At 39.7% G+C, this 23,609-nt stretch overlaps 1 protein-coding gene across 1 annotated transcript in view; it reads right to left on the bottom strand.

The window, feature by feature from the left end:
- Positions 1 to 20,598, bottom strand: part of LOC134534814 (neural-cadherin-like) — a 200,582-nt gene extending 179,984 nt beyond the window's left edge. The window contains exons 1-2 of the mRNA XM_063373458.1: positions 20,496 to 20,598; positions 18,451 to 18,570 (exon numbers count right to left, since the gene is read on the bottom strand). Of these exons, the coding sequence (XP_063229528.1) occupies positions 18,451 to 18,570; positions 20,496 to 20,598 (223 nt within the window). The remainder of the gene's footprint in view (positions 1 to 18,450; positions 18,571 to 20,495) is intronic.
- Between the last annotated feature and the right edge of the window lie 3,011 nt (positions 20,599 to 23,609).

The raw sequence follows: 23,609 nt of genomic DNA, 5'->3' as shown, positions 1-23,609 counted from the left end.
CGACGTATTTGTGTGAGGCGGGATGATATGTGCGACGCTCGCTGGTGCTTCTAATCTTCTAGCGCGGTGTCACCACTTAGGGCCAGGCTGTGTGGACTGGCGCGCATAGGGAAACTGTGAGATTTGAGCTGTGACCGTAACATTATATGGCGGAGAAATTTATATAAAGAGTAATGCAAGTCCCTTGAGTGCTTTCAAGAACCTCAATTGGATGTTTCATGCCAAAAATTTATTCTGAAAACACGTGTTTTCAGCATTTTTACCGTACTAAAAATAAAGTTTAAAAACTAAATACGGAAACAGAACTACTCTTCCCCACCCTCAGCATATTTTAAAATTATTTTCGTATACAGACCACAATCGAAAAACTTGAGTAGTTAAAAAAAAAAGTAGTAGTTTCTGAAGCTTTGTAATCCTTATTTGTGATCCTTAACTTGACGCTGACTTAGTTGACTCAGTTACGAAACTCCTGCCTTCGCGGGCCGGACTCACGACCATAGTGACAGAACTCGACGCTAGAGTGCAATGACGTGTACGCGCTAGAAGTCTGCACTCTCCGCCACCTTGCTGCTCGCACTGAACTAGCGCCGGCGAGGAGCCTCGCTGGCCACGGACTCGATTGCACAACCGAACAAGGACACGACGCACTGTCCACGTCGAGGGACAGCACAAAGTCCAAGTCGCCAAAACACTGCGAAAACTCGGATTTGGACCTGCCGGGGTCCGAACCCGGACAGCCATGGCCAGAGGCGAGTGATCTGATCAGTATTGGTGTGGGTGGAAAACTTTCCCGTAGAAAATTTTCTGTTTGGAGAATTTCGAGGAAATTTATGACCTCGTTATGTTTTTAGAAATTCTTATTTATTTTTTACACTGCCGACATAGATTTAAATAATTTAAAATATGTTGACATTGGCTACGTTTCTACACATTTTTGAAACCACTTTTAAAATTTCACGTTGCCATTTTATTGAATTTCAGGTAAAAAAATACTTTTAAAATTAAAAAGAAGGTTTAGAACTACAGCATATGCCAGTACATATAGTAAACGGAATTTAAAGAACTCTTAACAAAAGACGAGAGCCATTAGGTGATAAAAAAGACAAAATATCTCATATGAATCTCTTTGTTTTGGTGAAAATTTATCTACGTGTTTCAGTGAATGTGTATCTCGGAAAATTATACCAAAAAACCTTTTCTAGAAAACTTAGCTACAAATCTACTGAACGATAATCCCACTGTGAGCTTGTAAGATAACAGAGCTTAAATTATGGGTTGGGAGTGCTTGTCTCCAAGTGTAATTACATAATGTCATTGTGGTTCTACCAGTTTGCAGCCCTGAAATTACTTGGTGAATTTTGTGTCGAACCTCAACTATGCGAAAAAAGAAAATAGTGAAAGGTCTTCAATTCAGTATTCTTTGGTTCGGCAAATTATTTAATTTGATATTAATCGATATGCCTTGGTCAAATATTTTTTTCGTGGTGGATCCCAGCTCTTGACTTGGCATTACTGCGTTGGCGACGTTTTAAGTTCGCTCAGAGTTTTTCGTCACTGTCGGATTTCATATCAGTACAGTGTTTCCTGTTTTATGTATAGCAAGTTAAATTTCACATCTCACATTTTTCACGTTTGATTTTCCCGTTAAAACTAACCTGGCGTTTGATGGTCCGGTGAAATATCTCGTATTGACATTCCACTAATACAGAAGACTGAAATTGGGTTAAAACAGCACCTCATAACATTTGTTAGACGCTAGAGTTAGCAAGTATTCGATATGGCCTCCGACACAAAGTAATGCAGGATATATGTAATGTTTTGGACAATCAGCGCCGTGTCGCTGTGATTCATGCGAGTCGCCCTGGGCAGCCTAACACCGAGCCCCGCATGTTAATGTCGTTATCCGCCCGGCGCTGTCACTGCCCTCGGTGCATTTCAAATGTGACACGCGCGATCCGCCGTAACCGCCGCTCGCACGAGACACCGCGCCGATACGCCCCTGCCCAGAGGATAACACGGCGCCCGCGCCTACTGCGGTGCTGGCGCGGGAAGGCTCGGTCGCCCACTGCCGGGCTCTCGCGCGCAGGCCTTTCACGATGGCTTTTGTTTTAGTACTGATGGCTCACATTCCCAGTTTTCTCGAATCCCGATCTCGAATTAAAATTCCGAAGAGTACCCCTCGTATCAGAATCTTGGGCTTGAGCGTCCAAAATAAAATAATTCACAAATAATTTAAAAAAAAATATATATATAGATATATAAATTGTGGTGTTGAAACATTTAACATTTTAAATGATTTACTCATAAACTAAGATTTTATTATCAATGCGTTTTGTAATTCTACTTATATAATCACATGTTAAATATAAGCACGCTATTAGGCATGACGAATTCATACAAAGCAAATTTAAGTTAACCTGCAGATTTAAAGCATACTACAGGACGGTTAACAAAAGAATTAAAAATATCTTTCTGGGTCTTTATAAAAAAACAACAGGACAGTTATGCATTTAACAATAAAACTTCACGACTACACATTAGGCCTTAAATTGCATTAAAAAAACAATCCATTGACTCAGAATCGTCTATATGTTAAAGTTTCCTGGGTGGCTCCCACCTTAAACTCGTCGTGTTCCGGGCGCCCGTTACGAAGGTCACGTTGCGGCCGTTTCTGCTGTCGATGACGTCACTCGTCTTCAGTCCCCCATTGTAAAAGTACACTATCTTGGGGAACTGTAACAGGATAGGTACGAAGGAAAAAAATTGACCTAGCAAGCTTCATAGGTTATAAGTGGTAATTTTTAATTTAATTTATTTACTCTAATATTTTTCTTCGAATTTTTTTTCTCGAGTATAAAATCATTCGAATACTAAGGATTTGATGGTGTTTGAGGATTTGAGGATTTTATTGGCCCGTCCCTAATTCTAAGCGAAACTCTTCAGAGCGTAACGAAAAGTACAACGCTCAAGAGTGAGGTGCTCGATGGTGCAGGCGGGAAGGTGGAATCTCAAGCTCTCCACCTTATTAACAATTTCCACTTTCAAGTTTACGAAGATCGCTAGTTACATAATATCCAGAGGTATTCGTTAATCCATCGTTATCTTCGTAAATTAGCTGGGTACAAAGTTCACCTACTTTGAACACGAACTCACCAGAATAACCTTCGTATATAAGAAAAACATTCAAAAATTGACCAAGACTAATGCAAAAAAAACTTATTTCTTCCATGTTTTTGTTTATCCTGACAATACCGAAAAACAGAATTCGGAGTTTAAAATACAGGGTAGTTTATACCTAGTCTCCAGTTATCTGATACTACGAACAACTCTTCGTTTGTTTGATGAGAAATCTTCGTTGGAAAGTCCGTAAATGTACTGTAATTCTTAACAGAGCACTCCTCACTGTCGGGCAAGCGTTAGTGAAGCAACTGCGTTTTGCGTCACGCTTCTGACGCACTCGCCTGCTGACCGCCGCTCCTCATGGACACAGCCCGCTGGGAACACGGCGACACACACACTTGACATGCTTTTACTGACCTCTAGGATGTACTCCACAGTCCTGTACACACTTGTACAACTTGCTTATCGGCGGCACATTTCGTACACATGATGGCATTTATTATATTATTCTGTACTTTATTTCTTGGTTGATTGTTCAACTGAATTAATGAAGGGTAAAGTTTCATTTTTCTTTACTGAGCTTAACGTCTTTTCAATAGTCAGGGTATGATTTGTGTTGGTGACGCGGGATGATAAGTACGACGCTCGCTGGTGCTTCTAGTGCGGTATCGCCTCTAAGCGCAGTCTTCTCGTCGTGCAAGGAGCAACTATGATATTTGAGTGGTGACCATGTCATTATATGGAAGAGAAATGATGATGCAGGTTTAACGTCAGTTACTCGAGTGCTTTTGAGAATGTGTATTGAGTGTTTCATGCCTAAGACTTATTTTGAAAACAAACGTTTTAGCCATTTTCCTTATTCTCAAACAAAAACCACGTAACTCCATGTCTTCACATGCTTTTCTCAGATGTGTCCAATATCTTAGTTCAATTCTTTAAATTATATAACCAAAAATTACACTATAGAAACTCCCTTATGAATGAAACTTCGTAATTATATTTAGCTTAAGAATCAATCAAGTTTACATTCTACCTCTATTTTAAATTTATTCTAAATCGGTTTAATATTAAAGACGTGATTGATAAACATACATTCTAAACAGAACCTCACCTACATAAAAACACACCAGAATTGCAATTTAATTATTATTAGGATATGAGTGTGTAAGTGTGTGTGAATGTGTATGTGTGTGTGTACGTAAACAATCATGCAACGTGGTCAGTGGTGGCTCGTGAAATTGAACATTGCCGCAACGGATAATTTGGAAAAAAATATCAATGCCAGTACTTAAAAAGAAAGTCCAAACGAGTAAAATGTTCAGTGCTAAGTGCTGAATAATTTTTATTTTCATCCCATCGTTCAGAATACTACTCCTGGATTAGCAACGCAGGGGTAAATATGAGATAGAAATCAAACGGTAAGTTAGCTCATTCCTCATTTAGTTAGAAGGTCCACTGAAGGAGAGAGGCTGGAATGCACAAGGAAGGCGAAACAAAATGCAATGCTCACAGACTTCGGTTACTCCCCGTTGCTCCTCGGTCCTTATCCACTCTTGAACGAGTACAGATAGCGCTCCGTTGCTCTCGACCACCCTTAGAAGCATGGCTCTCCGTTCCACCCAAGTCTTGTTAGCGAATTGTCTTCAGGAAAACCAACAATAGAATGTATCCTATTATCACGGCATGGAGGACAGAGAAACATGGACATTTAGTTGAAATTTTTCGTGTTATGTAACCTACTAGCGACCCGCCCCGGATTCGCATGATTGCGATCTACTAATGTGGCGTCATTTAGATTTAATAAGTAACTACCACGTTCTCGTAAGTGTCCGGTGTTTTAAAATAATATATACCTACTAGCTGCCCGACCCGGCTTCGCACGGCTATACTAATGGAAAAAAAATAAGCGACATCTCCCATTTACAGTAATGGTAAATTTAAAAAAAATTAGTGAAAATGTATTACAATGCTGTATAATGTACCGGAGAGAAAATGAATAGCACCGATGGTTTCTCGACTCGTGCACGCAACGTACAACTGATTTACTGTACTTCGTTACGGCAGTCTACAGGCAGATCACTCTTGCGCCGCTCATTATACATGCCCCTCCTTGTGGGTACGCCACTGCCGCGCGATGCCCGTTGCCATGGAGACGCAGAAGGCATGAACAATGCAAAATCCTGTTCTCATGCAGACACAGTACCCACTGTTGCCTGGTTTTAACCACCCATGGGATCTAATTTTCGGAAAATGTCATCCTGCGTAACATAAGGAACATTACTGTGAAGTTTCAAGTCTGTAAAATATATATACTTGAAAAAAGGGCAATAAAAAAACAAATTATACACAGAGAGAGGAAAAAACAATAGTTTAGGTTTGCGATTTAAAGTGATAAAAAGTATTTAAATACTAATTGAACTCTTATGAGGGTACTGATTGCTTCGTTGTTAATATCACACGGGTGTTTTTTTTTACTTGTATGGGAAAATTAAGAATGATAAGGCATCTAGTGCGTGGCAACAATGTTAATAGGCAATATGAAATAAACTTCTTGCGCCTGCGGCATTGTCAACACAAACTTCGTACGTGTACTGCATGTTGTATCTAACCCCCTCCAACGAATTTGATTTTAAATTGGACTTTTAGTAAGGATCCCTAATGTTATTGATAATATAATATAGCCAATAGCCTTCCTCGATAAATGTACTACCCAACACTGAAAGCATTTTTCAAATAGGACCAGTGGTTCCTGAGATTAGCGCGTTCAAACAAACAAACAAACAAACAAACAAACTCTTCAGCTTTATATTATTAGTATAGATTAACTCGTACTGCCCACAACTATAGCATTTAAATGCAAATAATGTAGAGAGTTTTTTTCTCATGAGACAGCACAAACAGAATTCGTTTGGAAGTCACACGAACATTGGCTACATATAGCTAATTATGTGAGAAAGCATTCAACGCTCAAATCTATTCCTGCTTACTGTGGGTCATCAATAGAAGATAGACATGTGCTATCTAAAACTTTTCTGTAAGCCTTTTAAGACCTACAATTCTGTGGTACATTAATTTGTTGTATTAGTCATGTGTAAGTCAGGTTAAGCTACGTAAGCGCCCTAAAACCGTCTTTTTAGGACTTTCTTACAAAACATCGACATTTCTCTACTACATTTAAATTTAATATGAAAGTATTATATACACAAGCCCCCCGGAACCTCATATAAATGATGGTGGAAACCGTGTCAAAATCCATTGTGTAGTTTAGAAGAAGTAAGCGAACAGACAGACGGAGAAAGAAACTTTGTTTTATACTATTTAGAGAAGAAATGACACATTAATTTTTTGCCATTGTGATATTAGTGTGGTACTCTTTAATATTGTTACGAACGTGAGCAAGGCTAGGACACGTGCAGGTGCAGAGTTGGCTGGCGGCTGCCGCAACATGATATGCGCCGCGCGCGCCTGGAAGATAACAAGGATTGTCGCTTTCCCCCCTCCTTCACCCAACTCCCCGCGCGGTGCCCTGCCTTTCACACGTAACTGAAACCTGACAGCTGTGGAGTTACGCGAGCCGCCGACACGTGTTTCGAGAGATTTCTGCCGTCGGGTCGGCACGGAATGACGCGATTGGCCCCGGCCGCGCTCGCGAGTTCTGGAAATTGCAGCTGATAGATAAAACGAGGGCGGTGGCCTCGAGAGAGAGTCAGTTAAGAGTTCAGGCGGGAGCTTTTCCGCGGCGGTGTTTCCGGGGCGATAGTTCCGCGGGTGCGGCAGAGTGGCGAAGCCCTTGGACGAAGGTTCCAGGGCGAAGAGTTCAGTTCCGGTCGATAGTGTCGCGGGCGCAACGGAGTCCCGAGCAAAGTTCCGAGCGAGGCGTCGAGCGGATGCGAGGCGTCGAGCGGATCCTCGGCGAAGGCAAGTGCGACGGCGGCGGCGGAGTGCGGCGACGGAGTCCCGCGGCGGAGATCCACGAGAGGTGCTGCGGCGAGAGTTGCGCCAGAGTTGCGGCCCAGCGAGGTGTGTGAATTGTATAAACGAGTGACTGAGGAAGCAACATTATTTTTAAGTGCAATTGATTATTTGCCATTTTAGAAGATTAATTGTATGTTACATAAGTAGTGGCTATCAATAAAACTGTGTGTGTAATAAAATCTTTAATTGGGTTATCCTTTACGCACCCGCAGTAAAATCGTAATAGTATTATAGAAATTGCGATCCGAGGCCAGGCTTAAGACTCAGGCAAGAGGTGCCGGTCAATGACCTCATCAGCAATCTTGTATTATGACGTCACGGCGGCCATTTTGGTGTCAAATTTCCTCAAAATTTCTCAAAAATGGCTGGAAATTACTAAAAACTTCCCTATTTCAGGGGAAAGAAACCAGGTTTTACGGAAAATTTCCAATATAATCCTAAAAATCCCGATGGCTTAAAATGTTCTAAAAGTGGCTTAAACGTATTTAAACTTTAAAAAATCAAGTCACTAAGCCAGGATAGTGACCTTGACCTCGTAACTTTAACTTTGAATTTGACATTTGACCTTGAAATTGTCATTGTACCCTGACCTTGAACCTGGTGGCCATCTGGAATTACACCATATGGGATTCAGCCATATTTACATCGAGTGCCCCACTACCTAACATTGAACTTTTCGTTACGGCCACCATCTTGAAAATCTGTAAATTTTGAACTAGAAAATTTGGAAAACTTAAATTTAATAAAAAAATTCAATAAAATTTTTTTAATAAATAAACGCACTTAGTCTCAGAGTACTCAGTTCAATTCCTGGACTCCTCGGTTCGAACCCGGTGAGGTCATTCGATCTAAAATGGCGACAGATCATTCCTCTATGGAAGCCACCAGCAGACTTACGTCTCACCACTAATGTCAAGGCAGATATTATGCTAACAAATATTATGTCACGGCGGCCATCTTTGACCCTCCATCTTGTTTACATCTGCTGGAGGCTGCCATCTTGAATTATGACATTACAGCCGCAATCATGTTTTTTTTCTGCTGTAGGCTGACATATTGGATTATGACTTCATAACCACCATCTTGATTTCGTTTGCTGGGGCAGCCATCTTTATTTACATTTGCTACCAGGAACTATAGTGTCAAATAGTAAACATGTCGTCTGATAGAGAGTGTTACCGCCATCTTCATTTCAATACTCGACACAAGAGTGCTAGTGTTACTTAGTACACACATCGTATACCAGAGTGTACTGCCACCATATTGGTTTAATTTTTTTCTGCTAGAGTATCAATCATCAGACAGTCGTGACATCCGCCATCTTGATGGCTGTCTTGACCGGAATTATGAAAATCTGAAATTTTTCAACTAGAAATTCTGGAAAAATTCCAAAAGTCATCAAAAAAATCTCGGGGGAGCTGAATTGTTGCCCCTTGGAAGGGCAGCCATTCAGGATTTTTCTGGCAATGGTTTGTTTGTACAGCGACTGGAAGGGCAGCCCATCCAATTTCTGAAAACATGTTTCTTTAAGTTATAAATAATCCTGAAAACTTGCCCCTTGGAAGGGCAGCCCATTAGGATTTTTCTGACAGTAGAGTTTTTGAAAGGTTGTCTGAATTGTTGCCCCTTGGATGGGCAGCCCTTCCGGATTTTTCTGACAGTGGTTAGTTTGTAAAGTGACTGGAAGGGCAGCCCTTTCAGTATCTTAAAATGTGTCTATTTTCGTAATTTTATAATCCTGAATTGTTGCCCCTTGGAAGTGTAACCCATAATGATATCTTTAACAGTGGTGTATTTGAAAGGTTGTCTGAATTGTTGCCCCTTGGAAGGGCAGCCCATCAGGATTTTTCTGAGAGTGGTGTTTTTAAAGGTTGTCTGAATTGTTGCCCCTTGGAAGGGCAGCCCTTTAGGATTTTTCTGACAGTAGTGTTTTTATAAGGTTATCTGAATTGTTGACCCTTGGAAGGGCAGCCCTTCAGGATTTTTCTGACAGTGGTTAGTTTAGGTTAGGTTAGGTTAGGTTAGGTTAGGTTAGATTATGTCACTTTACAAACTAACCACTGTCAGAAAAATCCGGAAGGGCTGCCCATCCAAGGGGCAACAATTCAGACAACCATTCAAAAACACTACTGTTTGAAAAATCCTGAAGGGCTGCCCTTCCAAGGGGCAACAATTAAGACAACCTTACGAAAACAGTGCTGTCAGAAAAATCCTGATTGGCTGCCCTTCCAAGGGGCAAGTTTTCAGGATGATTTATAACTTAAAGAAACATGTTTTCAGAAATTGGATGGGCTGCCCTTCCAGTCGCTGTACAAACAAAGAATTGCCAGAAAAATCCTGAAGGGCTGCCCTTTCCAAGGGGCAGCATAATAGTCGCCCCAAAATCTCTTATTAAATTAGTGATTGATTCGATCGATTACAATGGTTAGTTCAATTCTTGTCAATACAAAGATGTCATTTATTTAAATATCAAATCAATTTACAAAAAAAGACAGGTCAATAAAAATAATATTTCAAATATGACATTAATTATACAAGTATAACAACTAGCAAATTCCAAGCATTTTTCGATTTCTATAGTCTTCTTAGAAGGTAAAGCGAGTTCTTTACGTGTGTTTTCCGGGCATCTCCACATACAGTCAATTAACCAGGCACGTTCAGTAGGGGGCAAGGTGCATCCAGTCGGTGACCAGGCACGTCTATTCTGTGGTCAGGCTAACATGCCCAGATGGTGGCAAGGTGCGCCCAGTCGGTTGGCTAGGCACACCCGTTTCGTCAGTTGGCCAGGCTAACACGCCCAGTAGGTGGCAAAGTACGCCCAGTCGGTGGCCAGGCACATCCCGTCTGTGGCCTGGAACGTCAGATAGGTTGGGCAGACACATTTTACAGGTTGGCCAGGCACAACTACAAGGTTGACCAAGCATGTCCATTTGGTTGTCAGGAAGATACAGCCAGTAGCCAAGAGGCCTTCATCGTCGATACTTGGCGGACACTTTAAACAGATCATGTACAATGTCAGACATGTAGGCCAAGTGTCTCTGAACCAAGGGGTAATATTTTTCGATATTTGGAATAAATACCTTTCAAACACGTCATTTACATATCAGGCATATAGGCCAATTGTCTTCGGACCAAGGGGTCAGGTCATGTACAATGTCAGACGTGTAGGCCAAGCGACTCTGAACCAAAAGGTCTAATTTTTCGATACTTGGAATAGCTTTCAAACAAGTGATGTACAATGTCAGGCGTATAGACCAGGCGTCTCCAAACCACGAGGCCAATAATGACCTGACTACAGACTGGCGATGCATCATGAACGAAAATGACGCACATTCATCAAAATTGTCACACACTGGACACACAATGGATACACACACGTAAAAAACGACATACACTCTTCATAAAGGACACACACTCGTCAAAAAAGGACACACACACTGAACACACACTCGTCAAAACGGAAGCACATTTGGAAGCACATCCACAAAAAGGAAGCACAATTGAAAGCCCATTCACAAAAAGGAAGTACCTTTGTACGAACACTCAACACAGTAGGATACGATTTCATGAGAGGAATGCGATCTCATCGTACTTGACTACGCGCGTTTAGTGAAAATGACGTACTTTTACACGAACATTCAACTCAATAGGATACGTTTGCCAATTTACGGTAGGACACAATGCCGCTAATGACTCCAACTGTCTTTGGCTTAACTGCTCCAGGGACATTTGGCTACAACACTACGAGGCTAAGAGGCTACATATCTCCTACTGGCTACAACAGCTGCATTCAGCTGTGAGTGTTAATTTACCTCTTTCAAAATAACTTGTTGCAAGTAGAACCAATTCCTCGGATCATTTTTTCTCTACTACTCTGATTGAATAATTTTTAGTTATTATTTATAACGATGAAATCATGGAAGACTAGTTTGCTAATGTTCTACAGTTTATACACAATATTTCAAACACGTTAATGATATTTATACAGCGTATATTATGCCTCAATATCAATTATTGTCTCGTAAACTAATACTCCTAGATAAGTCATTTAAGTGAATTTAAATTTCTTGTTCTACTACACTCTAATAATTATTTGTTTTACGCCAAAATTAGTAATACAAGTTATGATGGATACCGCATTAGCATGATAATTTTTTATATGATTGCATATGGTAATAACTTTATTTACATGTTTTGAAACGTTTCCATAACGAATTTTATAGGATAGTAATTCTTCATAGTTGTGTACTGAAATTCAGAAGGAAACAGGAATTTATTTTCACGCCTTAGCCAGTGAATACTAAGCTAACCAAGAGCACCGCGAGAATATATCTTGAAACAACTTAACTGGATAAAGCGTCGTTCATAAAACAAAAGCTATATACGCTACCATTCTGAATCGGAAGATAAATATTCTGTGACCCTTGCACATTTTCCACTGCCGGGGACACGATTCAAGCTGAACTCCCACCGGCAACCTCGCAAATTGCGAAACTAGCTCCAGTATCCCTTCTCCCCCCTCCTGTGCTATTGTTAGTGAATCTTACAGATTTACGCCCGTGATAAACTCTCAACAATCGAAGGACTAAATTGTGGGAAACACACACCGCAGTGCCGTCAGAGACGCAGCAGCCAATGCCTACGAAGGTATACCGATGTTTACGCAGTGAAGCGGAAATATGAATGGAAACACATTTCCTCAATATCTGGTGGTTAATATTTCAAAGCTGCAAAGCAGCAAGAGTTTTTCTGCTTTTTTTATTTTTCAAATAACTTGAAGATATGATATTAATTGCTTTTTTTTTTGGCTGATTACAACAATATTATTTTAGTAAATATACCAAGCAGTAAAGTTTGCATTATACATACAGACTGTATTGTAAATTGTGAAACCGAATCTACGTTAATAAAATCTGGCACTAGGAACTAAAACTACAGCTAGATAATGAGACTACGAATAATCATTTATAGTTGCTAATTTTATAAGTACAAAGCCAAAAATTTCTTGTTTATCGATGAGGATGTTAAAGTTTAAAGTCGCACAGTGTGTTCGCTAGTCGTATCATAATGTAAGTAACTCAGCTACCTTAATTGAGTAATGTACATTTTACACTATATATTCCTCTAAATTTTGTAGTTTTAATCTGTGGAACAAGGCCCAGTAGCTACAGTAACATCAAATTTATATACATATGTTTCCTTATTAGGGAAAGTGAATTTTATGCTGCTACACGTCACATAAACATGGAGAAAAATGATGGTGTTACTCCCAATTATTTAAATAAAATAATTTGGCAACAGCGACAAAATTCGTGATGGTTGTAGAACTTCATTCAGCTTAAATAATCCAGACGCTCAATGATCCAACTTAAATACTTTTATTTTAAATACTATTTATACTAAAAAATATTATTTACAAGAAAAATGTTGTTCAGCTTCAACTTGAAAGAAGTACACCAGCCTTGGAAAGGACTTTAGACCACGAGTCGTGTATTTGTTTTTAATTTATTTTGTCGTGATGAACCTGAAGCCGAAGTTTGTCGGTCGAATTCAGCATCACTCCGTATATATTGGACTTAGGTTGGTTTATCTTGGTTGTTACAGAAAAAAAACCCACCAAGAGTTGACAGAAAAAATGAGTACATAAAACATCAAATCATACATGCTTAGGCTACATAGAGCATTTCGTGAAAATAAATTAGTCATAAATAACGACAACGTAGACAAACAAGGTAGGCTGACTACGATGAGAATTTTTCAAATAGAACAGTTAATACAGTTAATACAACTCCGGACAACAGAACGACGCATAAACGAACCCAGTGGTGCAACGAAGCAGATAATATGAACGGCACAACGACTACAGCACGGGCGAACGCAGCAGACTTTCTAAGACTCCTTTCATGTGGTATGTAAACGACTCGATTCATTTATTCATATATTTATTAATTTATTTTGTTATAATTTTTCTTAGTTTGTATTGATTTTATTTTATTCAGTTAGCAATTGGAAACACGGAGTGTGGCGGAAGAGTTTCAAAAAATAAAATGTTTAAGACACAACAAGTATCCATGCCCTTCCCGGGGTTAAAACAAATAACTCATCGTGCAGAAGTTAAAGCTACAACCACCTGCGTTACAGAGGTCAAAAACGAATGTGTTTGTTGTTCATAGTGATCCCCTAATATGGGTGTAAATAATTTTTTGACAGTTTTCAGAGACATCATATTGGTTACAAAATTTTTCGTGCAAAAACATTTTATTTTTTATAATATAACATTTTTCTTCGTTAAAGCAGAGATTATACACTAAGAGAGCTACAAAGGACATAAAATAATGTATTATAACAGCATTGTTACAGTTGTAGATATTTCGAACAAATGAATTAAATACTCAACGATAATTATTTCACAATAGTAACCTGTTTGTGGCAACCAGTAATTATTAACCTCAGTAATTACTTAAATTAGTTACGTAATATGCTATAACGAAGTTAAACTTTGAAAATAAAGATATAACATTGTTTGAATTAAAAACGGTTGAAACCAAGGCGTCTTTAAATCCCTACAAACCCCCGATCTTAAACGACCATTAATACATTCACGACTATGCCATCTGTCGTGAGTGCGTGGGCTGTTCATACAATCTTGATAGATTACGTGCCTAGTCTTCGGATCTTTATAGTAATATTTCGGTTTCTGAATATTTATGTGACGCACCGTATATTACGCTCATTGAATTATGTAGTCACATGACACTAATATCCATATAATAACAAATCCTTGGTATCTTTACCATATTTGTCCACATTAATGCAAGTCTGACACTTCATTAAAAATTGTTTTTCACTTTTGCTTGACTAACAAAGTAATAATTAATATTGTAAGTAATCCCAAAAGTGTAAAGCTTGCAGCACGGTAAAAACTAGTTCAACCAACTTTATGTTACTTAGTCTACATTTGTGGGAAATTTTCGCATTGCCGGCATTTTGGCAATGAAATACCACGTCAAGCGAAACTGATTGGTGTTAATTGTGCAAGTTAGCCGATTTTACCTGAAAATTTAGTTTAATTATTGAAAATAACGCTTTTCGAAAATATCGCACTCTACTTACACCTGTGGATTTTGAAAATGAGCTAGCATTTATCCCAGTTGTTACAGGGATTTTGCGAACGAATACCGGTCACATAGGAGGTTGGTAATGGAATATGGAGCAGAGATTTTAGGCTTTATGTTTATATGTACGTACGAATATCAGCGGCATAACTGCCGTCAGGGTTAGGCTTTAATATTACTACTCGCACGATCGCATCAATGTAATTCGAGTGAAAGTTTGAGAATTACAACAGCGATCAGTAGAAACCATAAAATATTTATTCAATTCGTTAAACTACAGTTTGAATTACGAAAACTTGTGTGTTTCTGTGACGTCTTAAAATTGGACAACAGTTGCTTTAAACACAACCCAAAATAGTTTAAAAGAAAAATAAAAACTACTAGATGGCCTATTTACATTAAAGTAATTCGAAGCAAGATTTTTTTCTTTTAAAAAGAGCAGGCAAATGATCAAATGAATAGCACTCAACAAAATACAGGATCATCAAGTATAGTTTGCATGTCATTGTACCCGCGAAATGAAGGGGTATCTAGTAATCATTATTTTCAAACATACTCTATGCGTTCTCTTTGACTTAATTGCGTCGTGTAATTGTATTATTGGCAGTGGCATGTATGCGAGTAACTTGTAAAATATTATTTCAGAGATAGCAATGGAAGCAGTTCTCGTATGTGTAGAAAAAAGCACATAGCGTGTCTCATCCCTAGTTTGCAGTGTTCTTTTTAATGGGCATTTACGCTCTCTTTACACTTCACGATTTCTGCCACGAGCACTGTTCTTATTTTGGTGTGCTCTGTTGCCAGATGTACACCATAGAGCACAAAAGGTTTAGACACAACTTTATAATGCAATGAAAAAGGTTAATTTTTCTGAAAATATTTCGTAAAGGGAAATTTTGAACAAGAATTTTGGGAATTTTATTGATGTTAGTTATTCAAGAGCATCATCTGATAATATTTAATTTTTATTTCTGAGGATACGTTTTTGTCAACAAATTTTTTTATACAATTAAATGTTAAAAATTTAGGATCTGTTTAAGAATAGCAAGTAGTTTAATGAAATGCCTTGTTGTTACAAGTGACCTACTGCTAGAAATAGTACCTCCTGTGAAACTATTATTAGGGTTAAGGGCGCCGCGCCGGCTGGACGAGGTGTATGTGTGTTAGTGAGGCAGGATGCGCTCGCTGGTGCTTCGAGCGGGGTACTGCCTACAAGCACAAGGCCCTGAACTGGCGCGCAGTTCTCTCGTCGTGCAAAGGGCAACTATGACATTCTACCGGTAAACGTAGCATTATATGATACAGAAATGAATATAAATGTGAAATAAAAGTTCCTTGAGTGCTTTAAAAATTACTTTAAATATTATTATAAAAACACGCTTTTTGATATGTAACATATTAGCTCTCGGTGCAGAGCATTTGGTAGTCGAGTAATTTCGTGAATGGAACGGAAATTTATAAACACGGTGTTGCCATATGTGGTGGATGGAGCAAACCAAAGTTCACAAAACCAAAGGAAAACTTTACAGTATTAAATGCTTAGTGGATTTTAACAAGATATGCAGTGTTTTAATAAAATTTACTGTCGAAAATCAGGTCCAAAACTGGGGTTTATTATTTTTTAAATTATTTTTTCGCTGTCATCGGAGCCGTTTTATTATATAGTTTAAAATTTCTGTCTACAAATGGAATGATTCGATAGTCAAACTTACCTGCTCTGGCTGTGAATTATCGCGGCGAGTGCGGAAACTATGTGTGATTTATAAAAATAGTTTAAAACACAATTTGCGTATATTTGTCACGCTAGAAATTATTTTAAAGAATTCTACGATATACATCGTTTCAAATTTTCGTATTGTAAGTGTATTTGCAACTCGAGAACACACGAAGTTGCTCGTTACCGACGTTATATGTTACACATCTCTGGTGAGCACTGAAATAATCGCTCACATATCTTTTTTTAGCCTTTTTAAATCTTAAAAAATCATAGTTTGAAAATAAAATCCTGAAACAGAGCTACGCATCCGATATCGGCGTACTCTTAAATGCTTTTCGGAAACAGACCCCACTCGGATATCTTCATCAGTTTTCCTATTGCGTGCTTTCTTCTGAAGCTGTGCACACCTTATGTATGCCCTTCCGTAACACATCCGATTCGCGTTGTTATTTTTTTCCGACTGCTCATTACACTGCTGTCGACGAGACGTAAGAACCAATTTGAAAAAAAAAAAACCTCCGGTGTTGTAGTCAGCGGATGCAAGCACATTACGGATACGAAGAAGACCTCGAGATCGTAGCGCTTCTTGTGGCTCGTGTGATGCCGCTTCGTTTCTCGCGTTTTATTTTGCTTTGTATTTCCTCGGCCACACGTGCACTCGTTTTCGACAGGTGTAATTTGCACCGCGAACAAAGAGGAGTCGGCGAAACCTTACCGACGCGTTCCTTTGTGAAGGCAAAAACGTCGTGGATCGCAGGTTCAAAGATCGTGATTCGCTCCGCCGTCGCTGTTACCGCTCGGTGCTTTGTAGTTCGACGCGGGCTAGAGCGCGACAGAAATAAACACACTGTTTCCGAGAGCAAAAATACTAGATTTGGAAACAAACGTGTTGTACGAATGCTGAACAAATTTTGAAGTACGTTGTTCACAGACACGGAATGATGTACAGTTGGAAAGAGAACCCTCGTCCAACTGGCAGGTTAGGCTCCACAAAGTCTTTTAGGGAAAGAAGAAAGAACCAATTGAAAAACATTACACACACAAACACACACCTACACTCACACACATATATAATATTCATTTTTTGTATCTAAGAAGTCGTAATTGAAAGACACCATTTTGGTTGGATACTGAAAATAGATTCACCTGTGAAATAATAATTTGTGTTTAGCATGTAATATATAGTTCGTCAGAACGACTACCATTGTAATAGTATTGTTAATGGTTTTAGAAAAATTCAACAAATAGTTAAATTTAAACCTATCATCATGACAGATGGAATTCACAATATGACTCTGAATGCTAACAATCCGGGTAGTATGAATGTCAGGAGTGGTCGCAATTTACTCTGCACTGCGATCAGATATAGCGCGAGTCAGATTAGGCATTCAAATTTTTTTTTTTTGTAAATGGAGCAGAAATATTAATGAGAAATTACAGATATTTGTTAATTTGTAGGTTTACATGAAAACAACTCTTATATTTCCAAAAAAAATAGTGATCGTAGTAATACTGTATTTGGATTCTTACCCGGGAATTCATGCTTTGTGTTGTCCCAGTACATCCAGTTATATGTAAACCGTTACCTGAATAGCATTCCAGTATCAACTGCGCACATTAATAAGAACGATACTACAATAAAGTCAATTTGATGAATATCCGATTATCAAAAATGAAAGTATCTTTCTAGTGGTAACAGTGGTGTTTGCTGGCAACAGGTTTCCAAAGCAGCCTACTGTAAAAGTGCGTGGCGAGTGGGCCTCGCGTCTCCTCCGTGTCGCGTGCCGCGCAGCGACCCAGCCGAGGGCCTTCCGCGCATGCGCCTTCGTGGCCGTCCAGCGTCACTAGTGTTCAACTTTTCAAACTCCAAGAACAAACGTAAACAAAATAAAGCCTGTATCGTTACTATGGATGTACCTGCAAATATGATCTGTGCGTTTTGCATTGATTGTATAAACTTGTAATTTGCGTCCTATTTGGGTAAAAAAAAAGCATTGATAAAAAAGAGCATGTGTTCTCGTGTTGCAAATACCGAGAAATTTAATGTGGATTTATTTCTTCCACTACATTTCTGGACGCGAATCACACGTAGTTTAGTGCACCAACCGCTAGAATACGCTGCCGGAGCAGATACGTCGCCTATTGAATCATTCGATTAGGAGACGAAAATTTTAAAATATGTAATGAAAATACTTCGATAAAAGTGAAAAAGACTTTAAAAAAAAACCTCTAAACCTCGGATTCGGAACGGATTTTAGGAAAGGAATTTTATTAAAATACCCCATCTTGTTAAAATTAATTAAACAGCTAATACCATAAGTTTCCGTTTGGCTTTGTGAACATGGGTTGGCAACATCCGGTACAGATGGCAGCGCCGTCGTTACATATTTCCGTCCCATGAAACTTCCGTTAGGTACTTTCACTGAATTACTCCCACCAAATGCCGTACAGCGAGAGCTAAGCTGTTGCACATTAATAAACTCGAAACTCAACAATGGCCCCTCCGGTTCCCACTCCACTTACCCCCTTGCCCTGGACGTGGATCCTCGCTGCAGCATCCCGCTATCGTGGCGAAGGTGCGCGTGCACTGAGTCTGGTAGTCAAGTGTTTCGGAGCCCACTACATTCTTGGCGGTTCCGTCGTCTGCCCGGGCACACATACGGTGCGCAGAGCGTCAGGAAAAACAACGCGATTTCAAAACTACTCAAGATATACCAGTGGGGTGTGTTTACTAAAAGCATTTAAGAATTCTCTGGGGGCCGAAAAGTGCCTACTTTTGATTTCGGATTAAGTTTTTAAACTGTGTTTTAAGAAGAGTGAAAATGGTTAAAAGGTGTGTTTTTGGAGTAATTTATAGGCGTAAAAAACAGGTACAGGTTCTTGAAAGCACTGGAGGGACTTGTTACACATTTATATTCATTTCGCCGCCATATAATGTTATGGTCACCGCTCAAATTTCACAGTTTTTCTATGACGGCGAGAAGACTGCGCGCCAGTTCAGATACGACACCGCGCTAGAAGCACCAGCTAGCGTCGCACTTATCATCCCGCCTCACTGACACACATACACCTCGACCAGACGGCGCCCTTAAGGGCCCCGCCTACCCGGGCACACACAACGGTGCAGAGCTTCAGAAGAGACTCTAGAGTCTGCTTGATGTATCCGAGTGGTGTCTGTTTACGAAAACCATTTAAGAATACGCTGAGGGCGGATGGGTAGTTCTGTTTCCATGTTACGTTTTTAAACTTCAGGAGAGTGAAAATAGCTAACAAGTGTGTTTTCATAATAATTTTAAGGCATGAGGAACCCAGAACACTTTCTTGAAAGCACTCAACCTTAGTATTAAACTTTTACCTTCATTTTCTCTCCATGTAATGTTACGGGTAACACTCAAATCTTATAGCTGCCCTGTGCATGACGAGAAGACTGCCTTGCGCTTATCATCCCGCCTCACTGACAGAAATACAAACAGGACAAGCCTCTGTACATGACTGTGTGTCGTAAATTATATTTATCAAATACAAATAGTAATTATTGTTACCCGAGAAAAATAAAATTACTTGAAAAGGATTCTTTTTTAGTGAAAATTCTTTACAAACGGTAGGGTGGTTGAAGAGATGACGTCATCAGGGTGCAGCGAAAATTAAAACGATCAGAAGTGTGGCGCTCGGAGAAATTTTTTGAATAGCTGCAAACTTGCATATTTTCTCACTCGCATGTACCACCAAGGTACTACTTACACTGCTGTCTGTGAAGTTTAGTGGTGGCTACGTTCCAATTTTCGTTTCAGTTGGAATTGGGCTAGAATAATCGTCAAAAGTCGAAACATTGAGAAAGGCGCGGGCGTACAGGAGTTCAAACCGAAGTTGCAGCCTCTAGGGACGCGTGGAAAATCAGCGACGACGTCTTTCGCGCGGAGGAAAAGAAAAAAAAAAATTGAAGCCGTCCGGGGTAGCGCAATCCAATCACCAGGCGCCGGCTGTCGAAAGACGTTTTGAAAGGAGGGTGAGGGGTAAACTGTGGGGAGGAACAGCAACGGACGTCCAGTTCCATCAGGCTAAACCTCCAGGCGAGAGGTCGTGGCATTAGGCGTCCCGACGCGCGAGGACTCGTGTCTCAGACGCATGCCCCTCGAGGAATGCAGCAATGAGCGGGCTCGGGGCGCGCGGAGGGGGAGGGTGGTCCCAGCCCCCGCGCCCGGCCGTGAGAGCGCGCGCCTGCGTGTGTTGAATGGGATCGCCGGGGATTGTCGGAGTAGAGCAGGAGGAAGTCGGGAATTAAGGTGGCTTCAGGGAAGATTATCTCCTGGGGTTCGACGATTAGTCGGCGGGGAACAGCGTGCGGCTGGCAAGTTTATCAATGGCGATAACCCCTCCTTTCCCATCTCCCACACTCACACACACCCAACGACCATTTCTCGCTAGTGCGAGTGACGAGCGTCATTTATCCCCGGGGGGAGCAGAGAGAGAGAGAGAGAGAGAGAGAGAGAGAGAGAGATTGTGGGGAGGACCTCGCCCAGGACGAACGGCTTTGGCAAATTATTTCCCGCGCGGTTTAAACCCCCCACCCCTTGCCCTAGTCCTCTCCGTGAGGCAGACAATGGACGCCGCACTGACGCCCGACCCAGTACGGTCGCCTCGACGTTTGGTGGTAGCGTCCAGCGCCCCCATTGCCAAGTTTATAATTAATTAATGGTTGGCGCAGGCTTCTGGGTCACTCTCGGTCACCGAGTTGTCAACCTCTGTTCCAGCGCAGGAGTCAGTCACAGTAAGCGGAAAATCGTGTGTGGGCAGGGGCAAATATCAGCTGGTGACGGGTTGGGGGGTATAATGATGGAATTTAGATGTCCTCTTTGTGTGGACTTCTTGAGCTTGCAAAAATCCTAATCGTGAAACGGGTATGATTGAAGGCCCGGAAATTTCGTGGATTCAATGCGCTAAAATACACAGTACCTACCCGCATATGCGTTCTGCAGAACCTTTCCTTCTTTTGAGTGGGTCAATGTGATTTGGTCTATCTACGACCAGCTGGTAGTTGACTGGCTCACAGTCTTAGAGGGGAGTGTCGGAACGATTGTGATCCAATCATCAAAGCCATGCAAAGTTTTTCAGTCCAACTAGTGACCAAAAAAAAAAACACGAATTTCCTGGTCTCTAGGTATGATAAAAGTAATAATAACAACAAAACTATGTTTCAAGGAAAACATTTGGAATATTATAAAGATTTAACGCTTATTGGGATGCGAGTCCATTGTCCAACTTCCACATCATGCTCATATATCGTATTTTTATTAAATTTATTATGCCTGTGAACTTTATCATATATGTATATAATATATATGGGATTACTTTTTGAAATTGAGATTTAAGAGCACCGTAACTACAATTTTTGAATCATACGATATTATACGAGCTAAAAATTCTGACAATTTTAAATATTCCTGCTCTTTAAACCTCGTCAAACGCTAGCCTAAAATTAAATGATCAATGATAGCATTTGTGTGAATGACTACGGGAAACTATGGGGACGTAAATCAGGATGACTTTTGTCCAAATTCGATATCAGACACTTCCAAATAAAATCCAAATATTTAACTTTTTTTTCTTGAGTCGTATCTAAGGAAAATTCTGAGGAAACTTTGAAAAAATATATATCCTAGCGCAAGGTTTACAAGTTGACAATTATATCTATATTTGTAAGTTTTGTACCTGATACTATTTGCACATTAATTTGCTGTCCAATTCAACAAAAAAAAATATTGTAATTCGAATTGTTGTTACTATAAGATGGATTACACTATTATTAACTAATAACTGTACTTACCTAATAACTAGGAAAACCGAGTTTGCACGAAAAAAGAGATCAGATTTGCGACAACGAACTAACGAATCAATATATAAATTTTTTCGACTTCGTTCAGGAATGAAGTATATATGTCACAAATTGCAGAAGTGTGAGGTTTAAAAACTTACGTAGTACGACCTTTGCAGTTTCATAAACAACTCGTTACAAATAACCGTAATGATTGTTAATGAGTCTTCTTTGTATGAATGATACATTGTATGACATTAGCGAATAACACTGCAGTAGTATGTAAATGGGGCTACTAGATCTGGGTTCTGGGTGTGGAGCCGAGAGCCGGCTCCGCCATCTTGGATTTGTGACGTCACGGCGGCAAAAATTCCTCAAAATTCCTCAAAAATGACTCAAAATGACTCAAAATTTCCCGTTTTAAGAAAAAATTTCCCGTTTTCGAGGGAAAAATTCCAGTTTCGAGGGAAAATTTCCCGTTTTATTCCTTAAAAATCCCAGCGGCTGAAAATTCCTAAAACTAAGCATCCTTAACTCAAGCCAACGCTAAGCCATTTATAGGAGTATGACGTCACCGCTGCAGTTTCCGATACGCCCGCCATCTTTAAATTTACTATCCAATTTTAATGAAATAGAAAATTTTTTAAAATTTATAAAAAAATTCAATTAATAAAATTTTAATAAAAAATATTTAAAAAACATACGTTAACGACACGGAGCTCGGAGTCCTCGGTTCGAACCCGGTGAGGGCGAAAAAAAATAAAAATGGCGACCGATCCTTCCACCACGGAAGTCACCTACAGACTAACCTACAACCACCAATAACAAGGTCAACTAGTATGATGTCATGTCCGCCATCTTGTCTTCGTCTGCTGGTAGTCATCATCATCTTGTTATCGTCGGCGAGAGTGCGCTGACGCCATGTTAGTTTAATTCTTATCCGCTAGAGTGCAGTAATCATTTATTATTGCTGTGTCACCCGCCATATTGTCATTTGGCCGCCATCTTGGAATCGTGTAATTATTTAGCTAGAAATTCGGGAAAAATTCCAAAATTCATTAAATAAATCACTCATTAATTTACAGATTGATTCGATCAGTTTCAGTCCTTGGTTCGATACCCGATCGATGCAATAATGTTTAATTTGATGTAAAAAAAATAATAATTTCATTATTCCATGTTCAACATTCTTAAAGAGACATTAAAACCTCTACTGTCATCATCATCATATAAGCCATCAACACCAACATATTGATAATTCATAATTTTAATGCTAGAGATTCGGGAAAAAGTTCAGAAATCATTAAATAAATTTCCAATCAATGTACTGATTAATTAGATCGACTTAGGTCCTTGGTACGATTCTGGACGATGAAAAAAAAAATAACAATTTAACATAATAGTGACAGGTTCGAGAAAAAAAACAAAAACAACACAAGTTCTTTCACAAACATAATATTTATTACATAATATATATATTCTACGACAGGATCACTTACGAAAGCCAGCAATCTTATAATCATTTAGTTCCGCAGCGGTGTGAAATGACTAATTCTTAGCTCCAATCGGTTTATACTAGACAGAGTCCAGCCAGAACCTTTACAGACATAGTCCACCTCTTCTTGACAGAGTTTCTGGATACCGTATTTAACAGTTTGCTTCACATCGTTAGAACTGTAAATTAATGCAGCCGATGTCTTGAATGCACACTTCTTCACTTTGTCATCGAACGGATATGGCTTTCCATATATACAGTCCAACCACAAGTTATATTTCAAAGGTCCGTTTGTTGCTACATCATCAGTAAGCTGATTGATTATCTTCTGTCTGATATCGTCAAGAAAATTACAAATGTCCTTTGACTCACCGA

This window comes from Bacillus rossius, chromosome 1 (genome assembly GCF_032445375.1).
Source record: "Bacillus rossius redtenbacheri isolate Brsri chromosome 1, Brsri_v3, whole genome shotgun sequence".
NCBI lineage: Eukaryota > Metazoa > Arthropoda > Insecta > Phasmatodea > Bacillidae > Bacillus > Bacillus rossius.
The sequence above is the reverse complement of the archived record's forward strand: the minus strand, read 5'-3'. Positions and strand labels throughout refer to the sequence as shown.